Raw genomic sequence first — 20819 nt, 5'->3', positions numbered from 1 at the left:
GACCTACCACTGCGCTTGGGAATGACAAGCGGCGCAAGAGGGACTTGGACCTTTGATGACTGCTGGACCAGGATTAGGATCAGGATCATTTCTCAGGTAAGTAGCTGTGGCAGTATCTTTCAGAGATCTTTTGGCAGTTCTTGATCCGATGATGCAAATGTGGGCTGCTGCTAGGGAGGACAACGCCCTAAAGCCTGTGGGCACGGGGGGCTTTTATATCCTCTGGTCTCTTGGCATATTAGTGACCACCTGATGAGTCCCTTCCCCGCCTTTCCACAAAAAAGCGCCAAACTCAAATTAAAGGGCACCAAAGTTCCAAACAGAAGGGTAGCCAACATGGCTGCCAAATAACTACTAGACACCATTCAAGATGGTGATTTTAACAAATTTTTGACATTACCATTTCCCAAGTAAATAATACAAGATACCAGATAGACATGAATCAGAGCATGCACATTAAAACATAAATACATGAATAATACAGTAAAAAAGGCACCTGTTCTCATGGTGGCCAATGCACAAACTATCAAGACACAGTGAAGTCAAACTTGGACGCATATCAGGTTGACCCCAACAACAGGGAAGCAAAGTGGTGGCAGATCTGTCATGTCACCATTAACCACTCTGAAGCATGGTGCACATTAACATCTGATGTGAAAAAAGCAAAAAAAAGCAAAACAAGGATACAACAGCATGCAATGGTCATGGACAATCTTGCCTAACCCACTTGGAACTGTGTTTGTGGTTCTTGCATTGGTCTGACCTTGCATATTTGTGTTCACCAACAGCATTTGCTAAATCCTCATGTGTCAACATCAGCGTGAGACTCAATCATCAAAGGCACAAAAAATTGAGATGGTGATGGTTCTGAGAAAGTGCAGAACATGTGATGTAAGCCCTGTCAATAGAGCCACATACCAGTGAAAGGAAATGGAGTCACAGAATCTATTAAGAATTACCTGTACAAAAAGAAACACACAGCTCAGCTTCCATTATCCAAACTTCAGACTCCCTATTAGACAAAACAAAATCATGTTTCGCTTACATCTGGTACATTGAAAATTCCCTGTTATCTGCAACTCTGATTATATGAAACTACTCTATAGCTACTCTGCCCCACCCTGATGACATGTAAATAAACTCGGCTGAATTGCACAGTTTCACAATCCTCTTGCAACACGGATCTATTAGCCAAATCCATGCCAACCACTTCCAGTTGAACCAGTTTTCACATTCTTCCAGAGAAAAATCTTTTATATAAATAATTTCTTCATTAGCTGTCATGGGTCTGCACTCAGTTGTACAATTGTTGTCAGTAGTCCTGCCCTCATGCATTTTACAAATTAATCTAAGTAAAATTGTGTTAAAGTTCTCCAATGGATGTAAGGTGGGACAAACCAAAGGGAAACAGATCAAGGAAAAACTGTTAAACCTTTGGTGAAAAATCCATTTAGTCACCATTGCCTTGATCTGCTTTATTCACTGTTTTAAACTCATGTCTGTTTTTATATATCTATGTGCAAACCATTAATTTTCTCTGCTTTCATTCGCTCATCTTAAACTATTACTTTAAACAACATGCCCCCCTAAAGTGCTTATGTCTTGTGAATCCACCACATGGTATTACCTGTCAATAAGAAGTGCCTCCACCACACTGCATGATCTGTTGTCTATGGAGATACACTTTAGACAACAGACAGGAGCGGAAGCAGCAGACTGATTTTTACATCGAACCAGTTGCCGGAGAAAACTGACTAGCACTTGCAAAGAGAAGAAAAGTAAAACACTGGACCTTCTAAAGCTGTAATTTTTTTTCCTGGACTTTTGTCTGTGGTTCTAGGTTTAAAGATGCAAGTTTGCCACAACCAGAGAGATGTCACACTACTAGTCTCTGCAACGTTAGAGATCATGTGCTACGAGATAGTATATTTGGACGGAGGAGGGAACCTTCACTAGTAAACATTCAATTTCCAGGAAAAATTTGTGAGGCATTCTACTGGCAAATGGAAGATTTACTTTTCAAAACACCAAAACAAACAGCGACTGGTGTGTTCTATATTCTTTATGCGGTTTAAAAATGAAAATAAGTCTTCAAAAGGTCACTACCTCCTCCTCATGGAATTTTCTTTTGGAGACCTATATTCAGAACTGTTTCAACTTTCAGTAAGATCTGCACTACTATCCAGCTAGCTCAGAAACAGTTGAGTGTATTTTCATCAAATTTATTGGTTTAGTTGAAACTCTGTAAAGGGCCACCTGCTGAAAAAAGCAAAAAATATAGCTACAAAAGAGTGCTAGGCCTAACTAGGTAGTGGACTCTGGAGGCAGATATATCCTATTTACGGACTAACAAGTTTTTCATTCTGGACAATGTGTGCCTTTTTATGTTTGAGAAATAAATGTTTCTGAAATGAATCAAATAGTATAATTTTTTGTTTCATATCATAAAAGCTCATGGGTTATCTGGGGACGGGAGGTTCATGATGAGGAACAATGTTAGAAACCATGAACAGAAGAAGACGACAAGCAATTTCTATTTAAAACACCTGCAAGTCACTGATGCCCAATTAATTTAATCAAAGCAGGTATTTTCCACCTAATTTTCTATTCATAACAAAATTACATGTTCTGATGGGACTTTTAAGTCCAGCAATAGAGAAAAAGAGGCCTTCCAACTTTGCTGAGCAGGCAGCACAGCCCACTAACTTTATTAATGTACATCTGGTACACAGTAGCTCATGCTCTAGACAGAAACCCCACTACAATTTTACCTGACTACTAATAAAACAATCACAAGGGGACAAACTTTCCTGTACTGTCATGTTGCAGAAGATCCTGTGCTCATATGCATATACTGTACACATACAGTGTGTATAGCTCAAACTGTAGTATGTGATACTAGAAAATAAATGGGGATGATAGTCAGTTACTGACAACTTTAGTACTGTATTCCAAATATAGGCCTAGGAGTTCTAGTTCTAGTCCCAGACAATGTTCCCTCTAATTTTTGACAGGCCGGGTGCACAAAAAATTTCTTCTGTGCAAATTTTTGAAGCAGAGTTCAAATTTGTGCACAATGAGGCAAATGCACCCAAGCGAGTAAAATGTGAACAATGTCAAAAGTCGCCTTTAAATGATTTTTCGGCTTGGTTCCGATGTAGTATTTCATTTTTTGTGCGCGTGGTGTTTCGCCATGTGCGCGGGGTTTAGGATTTGTGTGGATGCACACACGCAAAAGCTTAGGGGGAAACAGTGGTCCCAGATGTAAATTCTGACACTCAGTTTGGGTTTTTTTACTTTACAATAGTGGTGTGAGGCTTAGTTCATTAATGTTTGTAAAAGTCTGAGATCTTCAGAAGATGGTACAGAAATGAAAGGTGTATTATACACACAAAAATAACCTATTTATAGAATACAGAGAGTCTTAAAGTTATTTTATTGTTTGTATTCCAATAGTATCTAGAAGCCAGAATCAGGAATCAGATTCCCATTCTGCTAAGCAATGTTATATACACAGACCCCCACAAAAAGATGGCACAAACAGCCTATATAATTTAGTAAGTACTTGCAATCAGCAAATTGTTAAGTAAGGAAGCATACTGGAAATAAATACCAAACTTGGTTTCAGATGTTTCCAATATTTAATCTCATCTAATGTTTATTAACTTCTCTACTTCCTGGAAGCAGGACCCACAGCCCGCCCCGCTGACTTTCAATCCAATATCCACTTCAAATCTCTTTGGTCACTCGATTACAGACCTAAAAGTGGCAATTCTTCAACAAAAAAACTTCAAAAACAGACTCCAAGGAGAGACTGCTGAATTGGAATTAATCTGCAAACAATTAATTTAGGCTTGAATAAAGACAGGGAGTGGATGTGTCATTACACAGAGTAAAACTATTTCCCCTTGTTTATTTCCCCTCCTACTGTTCTTGTAAAGTGCTGGAAATGGCCCACCTTGATTATCACTACAAAAGGTCCCCCTCCACCTCCCCCGCCCCCGGTAATAGCTCACCTTAAGTGATCACTCTTGTTACAGTCTGTATGGTAACACCCATTGTTTCATGTTCTCTGTATATATAAAATCTCCCCACTATATTTTCCACTGTATGCATCCGCTGAAGTGAGCATAGCTCACGAAAGCTTATGCTCTAATAAATTTGTTTCTAAGGTGCCACAAGTACTCCTTTTCTTTTTACTTAACGCTAAGTATCAGAGGGGTAGCCCTGTTAGTCTGGATCTGTAAAAGCGGCAAAGAGTCCTGTGGCATCTTATAGACTAACAGACGTATTGGAGCATAAGCTTTTGTGGGTGAATACCCCCTTCGTCGGATGCAGGTAGTGGAAATTTCCAGAGGCAGGTATAAATATGCAAGCAAGAATCAGGCTAGGGATAACGAGGTTAGTTCAATCAGGGAGGATGAGGCCCTCTTCTAGCAGTTGAGGTGTGAACACCAAGGGAGGAGAAACTGCTTTTGTAGTTGGCTAGCCATTCACAGTCTCTGTTTTATCCTGAGCTGATGGTGTCAAATTTGCAAATGAACTGAAGCTCAGCAGTTTCTCTTTGAAGTCTGGTCCTGAAGTTTTTTTGCTACAGGATGGCTACCTTTAAATCTGCTATTGTGTGTCCAGGGAGGTTGAAGTGTTGTCCTACTGGTTTTTGTATATTGCCATTCCTAATACCTGATTTGTGTCCATTTATCCTTTTACGTAGGGACTGTCCAGTTTGGCCGATGTACATAGCAGAGGGGCATTGCTAGCACATGATGGTGTAGATTACATTGATGCACGTGCAGGTGAATGAACCGGTGATGGTGTGGCTGATCTGGTTAGGTCCTGTGATGGTGTCGCTGGTGTAGATATGTGGGCAGAATTGGCATCAAGGTTTGTTGCATGGATTGGTTCCTAAGTTAGAGTTACTATGGTGCGGTGTGTAGTTGCTGGTGAGAATACACTTCAGGTTGGCAGGTTGTCTGTGGGCGAGGACTGGCCTGCCTCCCAAGGCCTGTGAAAGTGAGGGATCGTTATCCAGGGTGGGTTGTAGATCACTGATGATGCGTTGGAGAGGTTTTAGCTGAGGACTGTATGTGATGGCCAGTGGAGTTCTGTTGATTTCTTTCTTGGGCTTGTCTTGCAGCAGGAGGCTTCTGGGTACATGGCTGGCTCTGTTGATCTATTTTCTTATTTCCTCGTGTGGGTATTGTACTTTTGAGAATGCTTGGTGAAGATCTTGTAGGTGCTGGTCTGTGTCTGAGGGGTTGGAGCAAATGCGGTTGTACCTCAGCGCTTGGCTGTAGACAATGGATCGTGTGGTGTGTCCAGGATGGAAGCTGGAGGCATGAAGGTAGGCATAGCATGGTGTTAACGTGACCGTCACTTATTTGCACGGTGGTGTCTAGGAAGCGGACCTCCCGTGTAGATTGGTCCAGGCTGAGGTTGATGGTGGGGTGGAAGCTATTGAAATCATGGTGGAATTCTTCCAGGGTTTCTTTCCCATGGGTCCAGATGATGAAGATGTCATCAATGTAGCGTAGTTTATGCTAAACTGTCTGATCCACTTTGTATTTAGTTGTGGCATTCTGAGTACCTTTCCCAGACCTGAGGAAGAGCTCTGTGTATCTTGAAAGCTTGTCTCTCTCATCAGCAGAAGTAGGTCCAATAGAAGATACTACCTCACCCACCTTGTCTCTCTAATATCCTGAGACTGAAATGGCAACATACAACTATACGTCATACTGTTTATTAATACATCTGTGCAAAGTGTAATGTAGAATTGAGAATTCTGAAGCTCTGGTTACACTTCAGTTGAGACTGTGTAGGGTTGCAGAGTTCATATCCTACGCAGTCAATTCAGGAATGTACACACTCTGATTTAGTTGGGGTTGGTCCTGCTTTGAGCAGGGGGTTGGACTAGACCTCCTGAGGTCTCTTCCAACCCTAATCTTCTATGATTCTATGTTTAGAGGGCAGAAGAAAAGGCAATTTATGACTGCACTAGGAAACTGATTGCTCAACTTCCACTTTCATTTAAGTTCAACCAACAAACCTAAACAATCTACAGTCTCTTTTGTATGCAGTGTTGTATTATTACCTCACCGACCTTATCTCTCTACACTCTTTTTTTAGAATTTCTTAACTGTTGATGTAACCCATATCTGCTTGGTGTGGTGCTCTATTCCCCTCTAGTGGCACCTAGACCATCTAGAGATTGATGAGTCTGCTATAACCTTTGTTAAGAGCCACATAGCTTTTAACTCATGCAGTAGAGGCTAATGCCAGGGGCGGCTGGTTTGTATAATTTTTGGTGGTGCCCAGAACAGGCCCAAGTCCTGCCTGTGCCCGCCCCCCACCCCCCGCCTTGTAAGCCAATACAGTAACTCCTCACTTAAAGTCATCCCGGTTAACATTGTTTTGTTGTTGTGTTGCTGATCAATTAGAGCAGTGCCTCTCAAACTCTTTTTTCCCTGCGGACCACTTGAAAATTGCTGAGGGTCTTGGCGAACCACTTAATGATCTTTCCAAATGTTGTTTGTACCGTTAGCTAACTATTGTAAAGTGCTTTGGATAAAAGTGCTATATAAAAAAACCCCTTAATAATAATGACAGGTTTCAGAGTAACAGCCGTGTTAGTCTGTATTCGCAAAAAGAAAAGGAGTACTTGTGGCACCTTAGAGACTAACCAATTTATTAGAGCATAAGCTTTCGTGAGCTACAGCTCACTTCCTCAGATGCATATCGTGGAAACTGCAGCAGGCTTTATATATACACAGAGAATATGAAACAATACCTACTCCCACCCCACTGTCCTGCTGGTAATAGCTTATCTAAAGTGATCATCAGGTGGGCCATTTCCAGCACAAATCCAGGTTTTCTCACCCTCCACCCCCCCACACAAATTCACTCTCCTGCTGGTGATAGCCCATCCAAAGTGACAACTCTTTACACAATGTGCATGACAATCAAGTTGGGCTATTTCCTGCACAAATCCAGGTTTTCTCACATCCCCCCACCCCCATACACACACAAATTCACTCTCCTGCTGGTAATAGCTCATCCAAACTGACCACTCTCCAAGTTTAAATCCAAGTTAAACCAGAACATCTGGGGGGGGGGGGTAGGAAAAAACAAGAGGAAATAGGCTACCTTGCATAATGACTTAGCCACTCCCAGTCTCTATTTAAGCCTAAATTAATAGTATCCAATTTGCAAATGAATTCCAATTCAGCAGTTTCTCGCTGGAGTCTGGATTTGAAGTTTTTTTGTTTTAAGATAGCGACCTTCATGTCTGTGATTGCGTGACCAGAGAGATTGAAGTGTTCTCCGACTGGTTTATGAATGTTATAATTCTTGACATCTGATTTGTGTCCATTTATTCTTTTACGTAGAGACTGTCCAGTTTGACCAATGTATATGGCAGAGGGGCATTGCTGGCACATGATGGCATATATCACATTGGTGGATGTGCAGGTGAACGAGCCTCTGATAGTGTGGCTGATGTTATTAGGCCCTGTGATGGTGTCCCCTGAATAGATATGTGGGCACAATTGGCAACGGGCTTTGTTGCAAGGATAAGTTCCTGGGTTAGTGGTTCTGTTGTGTGGTATGTGGTTGTTGGTGAGTATTTGCTTCAGGTTGCGGGGCTGTCTGTAGGCAAGGACTGGCCTGTCTCCCAAGATTTGTGAGAGTGTTGGGTCATCCTTTAGGATAGGTTGTAGATCCTTAATAATGTGTTGGAGGGGTTTTAGTTGGGGGCTGAAGGTGACGGCTAGCGGCGTTCTGTTATTTTCTTTGTTAGGCCTGTCCTATAGTAGGTAACTTCTGGGAACTCTTCTGGCTCTATCAATCTGTTTCTTTACTTCTGCAGGTGGGTATTGTAGTTGTAAGAAAGCTTGACAGAGATCTTGTAGGTGTTTGTCTCTGTCTGAGGGGTTGGAGCAAATGTGGTTGTATCGCAGAGCTTGGCTGTAGACGATGGATCGTGTGGTGTGGTCAGGGTGAAAGCTGGAGGCATGCAGGTAGGAATAGCGGTCAGTAGGTTTCCGGTATAGGGTGGTGTTTATGTGACCATTGTTTATTAGCACTGTAGTGTCCAGGAAGTGGATCTCTTGTGTGGACTGGACCAGGCTGAGGTTGGTGGTGGGATGGAAATTGTTGAAATCATGGTGGAATTCCTCAAGGGCTTCTTTTCCATGGGTCCAGATGATGAAGATGTCATCAATATAGCGCAAGTAGAGTAGGGGCTTTAGGGGACGAGAGCTGAGGAAGCATTGTTCTAAATCAGCCATAAAAATGTTGGCATACTGTGGGGCCATGCGGGTACCCATAGCAGTGCCGCTGATCTGAAGGTATACATTGTCCCCAAATGTGAAGTAGTTATGGGTAAGGACAAAGTCACAAAGTTCAGCTACCAGGTTAGCCGTGACAGTATCGGGGATAGTGTTCTTGACGGCTTGTAGTCCATCTTTGTGTGGAATGTTGGTGTAGAGGGCTTCTACATCCATAGTGGCCAGGATGGTGTTATCAGGAAGATCACCGATGGATTGAAGTTTCCTCAGGAAGTCAGTGGTGTCTCGAAGGTAGCTGGGAGTGCTGGTAGCATAGGGCCTGAGGAGGGAGTCTACATAGCCAGACAATCCTGCTGTCAGGGTGCCACACAACTCATATTTTAATATCAGTAGTCTTAACCTTTCTAATGCGATGGATGTGCCCTCTCCCCCACCGCAGCAGCCCCCAACCTGGGGCTAGGAAGAAGTGGGGTTCTCTCCCTCTCTCCCCCACCGCAGCAGCCCCTGAGCTTGGGCTGGAAAGCAGTGGGGTTTCTCCCCTGTCACAGCAGCCACAGAGCTGAAGCTGGGAAGGAAGGGGGTCTCTCCCCAGCAGCCGGAGCCCTGGAGCCTCTTTCTCTGGCCGCTGTAGCCCTGCACGTCCCAAATGCCCACCACCTCCTCTTCTCACACCACTGCCCCCTCCCACCTATCCCCTATTCCCCCCAAGGCCACCACCTCACCTTACATGTGCATCTTCTCCAGGCACCTAATTAGTAGAGCCACGCCTGCGCAACTCCACTAATTAGGTGGGTGGCCCTTCATTCTCCCATGTGCGGCCGCCCAGGAGCGTGGACCACCTGAATGGAGCTCCTGGACCAAAGTTTGAGAACCCCTGAATTAGAGAACATGCTCATTTAAAGTTGTGCTATGCTCCCTTATATAGTGTTGTTTGGCAGCCACCTGCTTTGTCCACTCCCTGCAGAAAGAGCAGCCCATTGGAGCTAGTAGTGGGGGCTTGGAATCAGGGTGGGCCGACAGCCCCCCTATCAGCCCCGACAGCCCCCCTAAGTTCCCTGTGCTGCTGCTGCCCAGCAGACTATCAACTGCTGGGCAGTTCAGGTGTCCCTTCCCCCCACTGCCATGTGCTGCTCCTGCCCCCTGCCTTGGAGCTGCTCCCGTGACCTCCTGCTTGCTGTGCAGAGGAGGACGGGGAAGAGGGGTGTTGATGTCAGGGTGTCCTCCTCCCCTATTCCTGCACCCCCATCTCCACAGAGCACACAAAGACACGACAGGGCTCAGAATGGAGGGAGCTTGCTGGCAGCAACTGCTCTCTTAAAGTCTCTTTCTCACACACACACACACACAGGGTGTGTGTGTGTGTGTGTGTGTGTGTGTGTCTCTGTCTCTCTCTGCCATGCTGTCTTCCCCTCCCCACCCTCCCATTCGTGCTGCCTTATAGAGTGTGAGGCTGCATTAACAACAGTGTGTTAACACTTGAGGGCTCAGCCGAGTGCTAGTTCATCATTTAGCAGTAAGGCATTCCCTGAGAAATATCCCACCCTCTGACTACACTGCTTCAACCAAGCTTCACAATCATCATTGCTGTGTACAGTATTAAATTGGTTGTTTAAAACTTATACTCTGTGTGTGTGTGTGTGGTCTTTCCTCTGGCAAAAAAAAATTCCCTGTAACTTAACTCACCCCCCCCCCCGACATTAATTCTTATGGGGAAATTGGATTCGCTTAACACCATTTCACTTAAAACAGCATTTTTCAGGAATAGAACTACAACGTTAAGCGAGGCGTTATATTTATATTTAAAAAATATACAGTATTTAAAGTATATTTCTAGGGTGGGGCTGGTGATGAGGGGGTTGGCGGTATGAGGGGGCTCAGGCAGAGGGCTGGGATGCAGGGGTGAGGGCTGTGGATGAGGGGTTTGGGGTGCAGACAGGCTGCCCTAGGACAAGGGCCAGAAAAGGAGGATTTCCCCCAGCCCTCTCCCTGCAGGCAGCAGCAAGCTCCGGGGGAGGGCCCCCCCTGCACCACACTCACCTTGCACCACCGTCACTGCATGTGCTCCTAAAGTTCCTCTCAGGTACAGGAAGCCCCCTCGCCTCCCCTGTGGTGGGTGCCATGGGCAGGAGGATGGGGGGGTTGCCATCACATGTGTGCCTCCTCCCCTGGTGCTGCCCCTCACTGTAGCCTCACTGGGGATGGGGCTGTCCCTTGCCCAGCATGGGGGAGGAGCAGTGACTATGGGCAGGGGGCCCCTTGTGCTTGAGGAGGGTCCTGCTGGAAAATGAAAGGGTCTGAGGGGGAAGGGCAGGCTCAGGGTCAGCCTGTCCTGGCACTAGTGAATGGGAGGCACTAGGATCCTGCGGCGGCAGTTGATGCAGGGAGGCAGCATGTATCTGCTCCAGGGCCCAAGGGAGGTGCACTAGGGCAGCAAGTGGGGGCTGGGGGACACTCGGGGGAGGTGCACAGGGGCAGCAGGCAGGGCTAGGGGAAGACACTCAGCCCCAAACATTGGTGGAGCTGGGCCCCCGGGCCCTGAATATTGCTGGAGTCCGGGCACCAGGAGCCCATACAACTCGCAGCCCCTGGCTCATGCAGTTAGCTACAGAGGTCACAGGTTCAATCCTGCCCACTGATGACCAGGGTCTGTTGGTGTTACATGAACACCAACACAAAATGGAACTGAGGCTATGTCAATCAGGGGTGTGATCTCTGACAGACACAGCTGTCCCATCAGAAGCCCCTAGAGTAAAACACAGGTTTCAGAGTAACAGCTGTGTTAGTCTGTATTCGCAAAAAGAAAAGGAGTACTTGTGGCACCGTAGAGACTAACCAATTTATTTGAGCATAAGCTTTCGTGAGCTACAGGTCACTTCATCGGATGCATACTATGGAAACTGCAGAAGACATTATATACACAGAGACCATGAAACAATACCTCCTCCCACCCCACTCTCCTGCTGGTAATAGCTTATCCAAAGTGACCACTCTCCCTACAATGTGCATGATAATCAAGGTGGGCCATTTCCAGCACAAATCCAGGTTTTCTCCCCCCCCCCCCCCACACACACACAAATTCACTCTCCTGCTGGTAATAGCCCATCCAAAGTGACCACTCTCTTTTCCAGCACAAATCCAGGTTATCATGCACATTGTAAAGAGAGTGGTCACTTTGGATGGGCTATTACAAGCAGGAGAGTGAATTTGTGTGGGGGGGGGGGGGGGCGGAGGGTGAGAAAACCTGGATTTGTGCTGGAAATGGCCCACCTTGATTATCATGCACATTGTAGGGAGAGTGGTCACTTTAGATAAGCTATTACCAGCAGGAGAGTGGGGTGGGAGGAGGTATTGTTTCATGGTCTCTGTGTATATAATGTCTTCTGCAGTTTCCACAGTATGCATCCGATGAAGTGAGCTGTAGCTCACCAAAGCTTATGCTCAAATAAATTGGTTAGTCTCTAAGGTGCCACAAGTACTCCTTTTCTTTGTGATCATTGAAACACATGCAGCTGGTGGAGAAAAAAAAAAGGGACAGTGGTATTTAAAAAGACACATTTTATAAAACAGTGGCTACAGTCTTTCAGGGTAAACCTTGCTGTTAACATTACATACATAGCACATATGCTTTCGTTACAAGGTCGCATTTTGCCTCCCCCCACTGCGCGGCTACCTCCTCAACCCTCCCCCTCCCCATGGCTAACAGCGGGGAACATTTCTGTTCAGCCGCAGGCAAAACAGCTCAGCAGGAACGGGCTCCTCTGAATGTCCCCTGAAGAAAAGCACCCTATTTCAACCAGGAGACCATGAATGATATCTCACTCTCCTGAGGATAACAGAGAGATAAAGAACGCATGTTGTTTGAACGCCAGCAAACATACACTGCAATGCTTTGTTGTACAATGATTCCTGAGTACGTGTTACTGGCCTGGAGTGGTAAAGTGTCCTACCATGAAGGATGCAATAAGGCTGCCCTCCCCAGAAACCTTTTGCAAAGGCTTTGGGAGTACATCCAGGAGAGCCGCGAATGCCAGGGCAAATTGATCCTTTCGCATGCTTGCTTTTAAGCCATGTATAGTATTTTAAAAGGTACACTCACCGGAGGTCCCTTTTCCGACTGCTGGGTCCAGGACGCAGCCTTGGGTACTGGCTCCAGGTCCAGGGTGAGAAACAGTTCCTGGCTGTTGGGAAAACCAGTTTCTCCGCTTGCTTGTTGTGAGCTATCTTCTTCTTCGTCCCCAAAACCTGCTTCCGTGTTACCTCCATCTCCATTGAAGGAGTCAAACAACACAGCTGGGGTAGTGGTGGCTGAACCCCCTAAAATGGCATGCAGCTCATCATAGAAGCAGCATGTTTGGGGCTCTGACCCGGAGCGGCCGTTCGCCTCTCTGGTTTTCTGGTAGGCTTGCCTCAGCTCCTTCAGTTTCACACGGCACTGCTTCGGGTCCCTGTTATGGCCTCTGTCCTTCATGCCCTGGAAGATTTTGACAAAGGTTTTGGCATTTCGAAAACTGGAACGGAGTTCTGATAGCACGGATTCCTCTCCCCATACAGCGATCAGATCCCGTACCTCCCGTTCGGTCCATGCTGGAGCTCTTTTGCGATTCTGGGACTCCATCATGGTCACCTCTGCTGATGAGCTCTGCATGGTCACCTGCAGCTTGCCACGCTGGCCAAACAGGAAATGAGATTCAAAAGTTCGCGGTTCTTTTCCTGTCTACCTGGCCAGTGCATCTGAGTTGAGAGTGCTGTCCAGAGCGGTCACAATGGAGCACTCTGGGATAGGTACCGGAGGCCAATACCGTCGAATTGTGTCCACAGTACCCCAAATTCGACCTGGCAAGGCCGATTTAAGCGCTAATCCACTTGTCAGGGGTGGAGTACGGAAATCGATTTTAAGAGCCCTTTAAGTCGAAATAAAGGGCTTCATCATGTGGACGGGTGCAGGTTTACATCGATTTAACGCTGCTAAATTCGACCTAAAGTCCTAGTGTAGACCAGTGCTAAGTGTCCATGAGAGAATGCATCCATATCTGTAGCAGAGAAAACCTAATACACACTGTCTGAGTCTTGTATAATCAGTTATCCTAATTTGTATGTGATTTTCTTAGTTATATAATAACAGCTCTAGCTGAAGAATTATTATATTACATTTTATTATTTGGAGGAGTAGAATGATCACATTTAAGTCACATAGTAAACTATTTTATTTGTAAAAGCGGCAAAGAGTTCTGTGGCACCTTATAGACTAACAGATGTATAAGAGCATAAGCGTTTGTGGGTGAATACCCACTTTGTCAGCTGCAATAAATATTTTATTTATGTTTCTATCACCCTGTAGACACTGCCAACATAGCGCTGTAGTGTAGACTTGCCTGATGATTCAGTCAGCTGCTGTGCCAGAGACTTTGCTACAGAGTTTAGGTCCAGCTGGCTGCAGAGTAAACTGAGCCTTTATCTTTGGTTTTGAGAATGCTTGTCTTCCCAAAATTTATATTTTGGGCAAAGGCGGAGAATACTATGCATTCTGTCTTCTAATATATATTTCTAGTTCCTTACGTGAGTGTTTAACAGAATAATCTTCACATTGCATCAAGTTATCAATTCTGGAGATTCCAGCTTATATTCAGAAAACTAGTTTTTAGTGAACAAAAAAACCCTAGATTTTGCAAACTCTTGCAATATAACAACATATTTTAGTAACATGTATACATATATTTTGCAATACAAATCAAATATGGCTTTTAAGTGGTATTGTCCCTTTAATAAATAGGAGAATGGATATCCTCCTGCATGCTTTGAAATGCTGACGCAGGCAGCATAATATTTTGTAGCAGCAAATGATACAGATGGTCCCCAACAGCAAATATGCCAAATTCAGAGCAAATATATATTAATTAAATATAAGCAATAAATAAATAAATGGGGAAAATCCCTCATGCATCAGCATAAAGCTGATATCTGCAGAAGTACTTCTGTAGAAAATGCATTTATAAGTTTTTTCCATTGCTAAAGATGCAGGTACTTCTGATATTCTAGCCTATCATAACCTCCTACTTCTCAGCACATATTAATGCAAACAGAAAAAATATAGTAAATGTAATTTCTACAAATAGATAAAGCTTTAACAGGCAACAAAAACAGTTGTTATTTTTTAATCACAGTTGACAAGCCAGTGTTGCTCCAAGGCAAAAAATGTGATTCAAGGCATCCAAAACCTACACACATACAGCAACCTAACTACTTACCCTGTTATAACAGGATTTCTGAGAGAGTTTACCAAGAACTGCCAGTGGTTTCCGTCCACTACCAGTCTCCAGGCACTCAGAAAGGATTCACAGGTTAGTGACACTTACTGGTCCTCCCTAACACCACAATCTTGCAGACCTCATTTGTACCACTGAAGTCAATGAGATTTGTGTGAACATAATGGTCGCAGCATCAGAGTGTAAAATAAATTTACATGTGTAAGAGTTAAGAATAGTGAAAATGTCAGCATATCTGGTCACATATTTTATATTTCACCATGGTATCTGAACTCCTGTGATAGATGCTTTCAGTTGTTAATTATACAGACAGCAAGGAGTGACAGAATTACCTAAACAAAACTATTCTACAGTATTAGGTATAGAGACAAAGGAGAAATCCACGAGGAACTGCAGGAATCAGTTCAAACCATAAACTGAAAATCAAAAACATCAACCTTTAACACAAAGCTCACTTATACATATAGTTAATCTAAATATTAAAAAAGATACCCAGGACTTCATGAAAACTATTTGTAGACAAATCCTAGCCTGTGAATTCAAAATGCTTAACAGACATAGGGGTCAAATCCTACATGCCTTACTCACCTGAGCAGAGCCAGAGAAGACAATATGGGTGTAGTTGGGTAAGATAAGCAGGAGGAGTCCCTTAGTGTTCCCTGTATCTTCTCTATTTTAGCATGCATTCAATACCCAATACAAAGAATTATCAAATAATGAATGTATATTACCTATCTTATTCTTAAGTACTTAGCTGACTCAGGAATTGAGTATTGATTTCAATGGTACTACTCATGTGACTAAGGAGAAGCATATGCTTAAAGGTTCTACTGACTCAGGGGCCTAGTGGGTAAGGGGGCTAAGCTGGAGCTACTAAAGTCAACAGAAAAGTTTCCATTGGCTTTTATGGGGTTTGGACCAGGCCCCTGAATAAAGAGGGCACTTTTTTTTTTCTGCAATATATTTTATTTTGTAAAATGGAGGAAAAGCAAACTAAACATTGCAGGCACATTTTTTTTTTTTTTTAACTCTTACAAAAAAAGGACTGGCTACAATATTAAAATTGTCCTCATTTTATTTTTTCTTCACTGTTTTCTTTTATTCAGAACAACAACTTGGAAAGATACAGGGTAGCTTTAGGATGATTAGCCATAAATTATGTAATTTAATCTTGTATGGTGGATTCATCTTGCATGCCTGGATTCAATGAACACAAAAACGTTTTTAAAAATTATAATGGAGGGAAGGTAAAGGAAAATCCAATTTAAATACCAGAAGCCTTTCTAAAAAGGCAGCAGTAGCCAAAAACAAAAGCGAAAAAGAAGAAGATCAAAGAACAAGCCACAATAATGAAGCCATGAAATCCAGCAGGAAGGCACCTGCTTGATTTTGGCCCTGTGAGAAACAAGATTAGTATGAAGATTTAAATTCACACATCAAGGAGATAGAAAGAATAATAAATAAATAAATTTTTAGTTTCACAAAATATTTTGCTGTGTACTTAAATGTTTAATAAGCGTGTTTTTACAACTCTGATCAAAAATCCTCCAGGACTGCCAACGAAAGCAATTTACAGTGAATAAACCATAAGGTAGCTATACTTCAACTTTTTGGTAGTTTATACAAAATATTCTTTTAGTTATAAGAAATGTAAATATCCTGAGAAACTACTAATTCTAATCAAATATGATTATGGTAGAAATTATTGTTCCATTATACTGATGCCCAGGATTTTGGCAGGTGAGGTTTGGGTATGTCATTGATAAAAATAAGCTCATTGCCAGGAAGAAGAATATCAGATGCATTCGAGTGTATAAACCCGCAGATCCATTCTGGGTGATTCTTGTGAACCACTTAGTGAAATTAGATCCTCATCTGCTCTTTAGCCCAGTCAAACACTGCTGTACTAATGACTGGTCATGCCATTCCAGCGTGCCTTAAGTGAAAACCCTCCTAATCAGACCAAAACGTGTGGGGGGAAAATAAAATCCTTCTCTGTCTTAAACAGTTGAATACGACCAACAAATTACATTTAAAGTATGTGATTAGGATCCCATTTAAACTAGAATCCTCACACAAACCCTGCAAATAAAGTGCAACCTCCAACACAACTAAGTGCTCCACACTAAGATGCAGTAATCATAAAAATGAGTAGACCCATATCAAGCTATACACAAATCTTTTAATAAGATACGCAACCTTATAAAAACACCTCTAGATGATTTAACACTTTCCATTATAAGCCCTTTGTTTTCAGTTGCTTAGATCTTTTCCAAACTATCTGAGCAGATATTTTCCACAATGGGTGTCTGCATCAGGCTAAATTTCTTTCAAGTACTTCCTGTAAAACAGTTCAACCATTTTGAAGAATGATGTTAGGGAAAACATTAAAAAATTCTTACAATAATTTCACTGAGAAACTATTGCCTCTCCATGGACTAGAGTGAGAACTTGAAATCTGACTAGGGGCTGCCTTTCTGTCGTATGAAATTCTGCTCCAACTTGGCCAACTTATGAGCCTCTGAAAAATCACTGTTGGTGATCAGTAAAGACATTTGAAAAAGTGTTTGACATCAAAACTCTCAAAAGGTTTTTTTGTACTGAGCAAACTCCATCCCAAGGATGCAGAAGCGGAGCAGCACTTGGCCTGCAAGTGCTCCTCTGGCTGCCAAGGGCCAGTGTGGTGCCATGAACTGGAATGGATAACGGTGCTCTCAATACTCTGCCTGCTAGTGCCCAGGCAGTGTGGTGGTGAAGGAAGTTATCATACTAGAATACAGGGAAGGGCTGGGCACAAAACAAAAGAGAACGACAGGGACAAAGCCAGGGTGAAGGGGAAAAAGGGAAGCAATAGGGGTTGGGGAATAGGAATCTGTAAAATGAGGACAATAATACTTCCCTACCTCAGGTAAGTGTTGTGAAGATGAATTCATTAATGTTTCTGAAGACCTCACATCTAGAGTGATGAGTGGGATCACTTCAGTGCCCTTTTACTTGTGCTCATCACTTTCTTGAGTAGCAGCTAATGGAATATGAAAATCTCATCTGCTCCAAAGTGGTCTGAACAGAAGTTGCAAAGTTCACATTTACAATTCACTCTGCTGTTGATGGGACTCTTACGAGCAACAAAGATGTTATTGTCCCCATTTTACATATGAAAACAAGCAGAGAGCTGCTGATGTTGCTGGAGATACTCTGGTAGATACAGACACAAGATTCTTCATTTCTGCCCACAAGAAAAGGTAGAAGTACAATAAAGCTTAGAAGACACTGGTGAGTTTCACAGCTGCTACTCAAATGGGCCAGGCAACAGTTGAACTGACCTGAATCACGTTTTTTAGACACTGTTGCTGATGGATCTCTTCCTCTTGGCAGTGTTTACTATTGAACACCACAGAGTGCATATTTGTTCTAAATTGAACAAGAGTTCTGTGTAGCTCGAAAGCTTGTCTATTTCACTAACGGAAGTTGGTTCAATAAAAGGTATTACATCGCCCACCTTGTCGCTCTAACTTAGTCATTTAGGGACAATGTACTTTTCCTGGGATTCTTGGAAGTACAGTCACCAGCTACAGAAGAATCATCATTCTATTCTGATATGGAAGAGAATAGTGCTAAAAAGCAGATTACAGTAAACAGTAGGAAAAACAGTTACGCCCAGTGTAATTCTACTATGAAGGATAATAAGCTAACTATTCTCATGGAGTTGCTGTTCAGATAGGAGAGCTAACTTTGCATCCTTCTCACTCAAAGAGCCAGATAAGAAAAGAGGAGGTGGCTTTTAGAACTCTCTTCTCAAAGAGAAGAGAAACTTGACAAGAAGATTTTTTTCAGCTTTGTAAGCAATGATAGAAGACATAAGATGATCAGAAAAGTTATCTGTCAGGCTCCACTGGAAGTCTAATATAACTGCTTAGCAAGAGAAACCTTAATAGACCCTAATAAACATTTTTCAGTAACTTTTTTTAAAGCCATCTCTTCATGAACTGTTTTGCTGACAAGATTGAGAAAATTAATTACTGCTTCAAAAGCGATTCCCTTCTAGACTTAAATGAAAGAGATTTTAAACCAAAAAGCCATAAATAAGAATTACTAACTTACCAATTGATGCATCACCATCTAACAAATTGTCATCTTCAGAAGTTTGAAAGTCCATAATGACACCTGCTCCATCTAAAAGTTCCTCATCGCTGCTTGCACTAGTTATACTGTTGTAACTATTTCGATAGTAGCCTCTATGGAACAGCTGCTCAGACTCCATTTAGCTGCTTTATAACCTAAGAGAGGGAAGAATGCTGTGTTAGGAAGCAGCTTTTAAGATACACAAGAGAAAACTGATAATTAATATTAAATAAAGCAAATACACTTGAGCTTCGTTGGATAAAACTTCAGATCATACTATGTGGAACATCCAAGTACTATATTTTAATACTCTTTATTAGTTACATATTGGTATAACAATACTTACCATGTAGGACCTCTTATGCAAGGAAGAATGTCTTATTTATGGCTAATTCTCCCTCATCCCCCTTCCCAGGCCCTTCCTACTTCAATCTCAATTCTCCTGTAACTATTCCACTCTGACGAAACACGATAGTAATCCAAATAGGCTCCCTTTGGACAGATACCTAGCCAATATTCATCTCTAAACAAGCATAAGGAAGATCAATGGCATAAACAACACTCAATGTTAATATACTCGGGGTTGAGGGGTAAATGAAAAAGTAAGCTTCCTTAGCCATTAAGTCAGCTCAGTGCGGCCAACTATGTTATATAGTCTACTGTAATCCCAGTATCCCACTGGAGTCAGAGCTTAGAGTATAAAGGAAGTTTTAAAACAGATTTTTAAAAAAAGTCACCTTAATTGTAGTGCATAAAAGAGTGAGCCCTATTTAAGTAAATTCATACGTAAGTCATAAAATACTGAAAGACTTTTATTAAGAGGTTGTAAACCAAAAAGAGACACTAAGAACTGGTTTTACTGTAATATAAGTCGATCAACATGAACTTCATTTTTTAACCACACATTCATAATCAAATAGGGTAGCAAAGTGTATCCCTTTGCTAACACGGAGGAGTCTGCAAGTTGCAGTGGATCACCTTTTTGCACACTATATAATATGGTAACATTGGTTATGAAAAAGAGGGATGGACACACAAGATTTGCTTGCGTTTACTTCATATTCATGCAGGTAGTGGCTAATTAGTCTGTACTTTCGACTTCGCCAAGATCTGAGCCAGTCATTTCTATAGGCCTATCTGGGGGGAAAATGCCCCTGAATCTTGATGACCGTCTCCCCTGCCTTTACTCAAAAAACCCCCAAAAATAAAACAAAAAAAAAGCTTGGTTACTAACCTTTCTGTAACTGTTGTTCTTCGAGATGTATTGCACATGTTCATTCCAATGTAGGTGTGTATGCACCCTGAGCACAGTTGCCAGAATTCTTTCCCCTAGTGGTATCTGTCGGGTTGGCTCCAATGCCCTCTGGTGTCATGCGCTCATGCTGCTGGTAAAAAGGGCCCTGCTGACCCTGCTCCCCTTCAGTTTCTTCTTACTGACCACCTCGGATAAGAGGGGGCAGATAGTGAGTTTTGAAATGGACATATACAACACATCTCAAAGAACAAGTTATGGAAACATTAGTAACTGTTTCTTCTTCAAGTACTTGCACATGACCATTCCAATGTAGGTGGCTCACAATGAGTTGTACAGGAGGTAGGTTTAGAGTTCAAAGGCAAGGTGACTGCAAGACTGTGCGGCCAAAGCTGGCATTGTCTCTAGCCTGCTAAGTGATGGCATAGTGCATTGAGAATGTGTGCACTGATGACCAGGTTGCTGCTCTGCAGATGTCCTGGGTAGGGACTTGTGCTGGGAAGGCAGTGGCGAAGGCCATAGTAGTTTAGCGCAGAATACCTGCGGGAAGATTGCTTCACTGTAGTGAAATTGTGAGACCAAAATTGTGAGACCACCTTTAAGAGGAATGAAAGGTATGGGCACAGCTGGACTTTATTCTTGAAGATGACCATATCTGGGGCTTCTGATGTGAAGGCCCAGATCTCTGAGACTCTTCTGGCCAAAGCAATGGCCACTAAGAAGGTGACTTTCCAGGAGAGGTGTAACAAGCATGCTCCTAGCAGTTCAAACAGTGGACCTGTAAGCTTTGACAAGACAAGGTTTAGATCCCACGGAGGAATGGGATCTCTAACCTGGGGTTACATCCTCTCCAGGCTTTTGAGAAAATGGATCCCCAGGTCGAATGAAAAAATGGAT

The 20819-nt window shown here is 43.0% G+C and overlaps 1 protein-coding gene across 2 annotated transcripts in view; it reads right to left on the bottom strand.

Moving 5' to 3' along the window:
* CLCN3 (chloride voltage-gated channel 3) overlaps window positions 1–20819 on the bottom strand; it is a 131617-nt gene that overhangs the window by 69597 nt on the left and 41201 nt on the right. For both annotated transcript variants that reach the window (XM_084625391.1, XM_084625393.1), the window contains exon 2: window positions 18650–18825. In XM_084625391.1, the coding sequence (XP_084481517.1) occupies window positions 18650–18809 (160 nt within the window). In that variant the 5' untranslated portion in view covers window positions 18810–18825. The remainder of the gene's footprint in view (window positions 1–18649; window positions 18826–20819) is intronic.

This window comes from Lepidochelys olivacea (assembly GCF_965140295.1).
Source record: "Lepidochelys olivacea isolate rLepOli2 genome assembly, chromosome: 4".
NCBI classification, from domain to species: Eukaryota; Metazoa; Chordata; order Testudines; family Cheloniidae; genus Lepidochelys; species Lepidochelys olivacea.
Note: the sequence above shows the minus strand (reverse complement) of the source record. Positions and strands in the feature narration are given on the sequence as shown.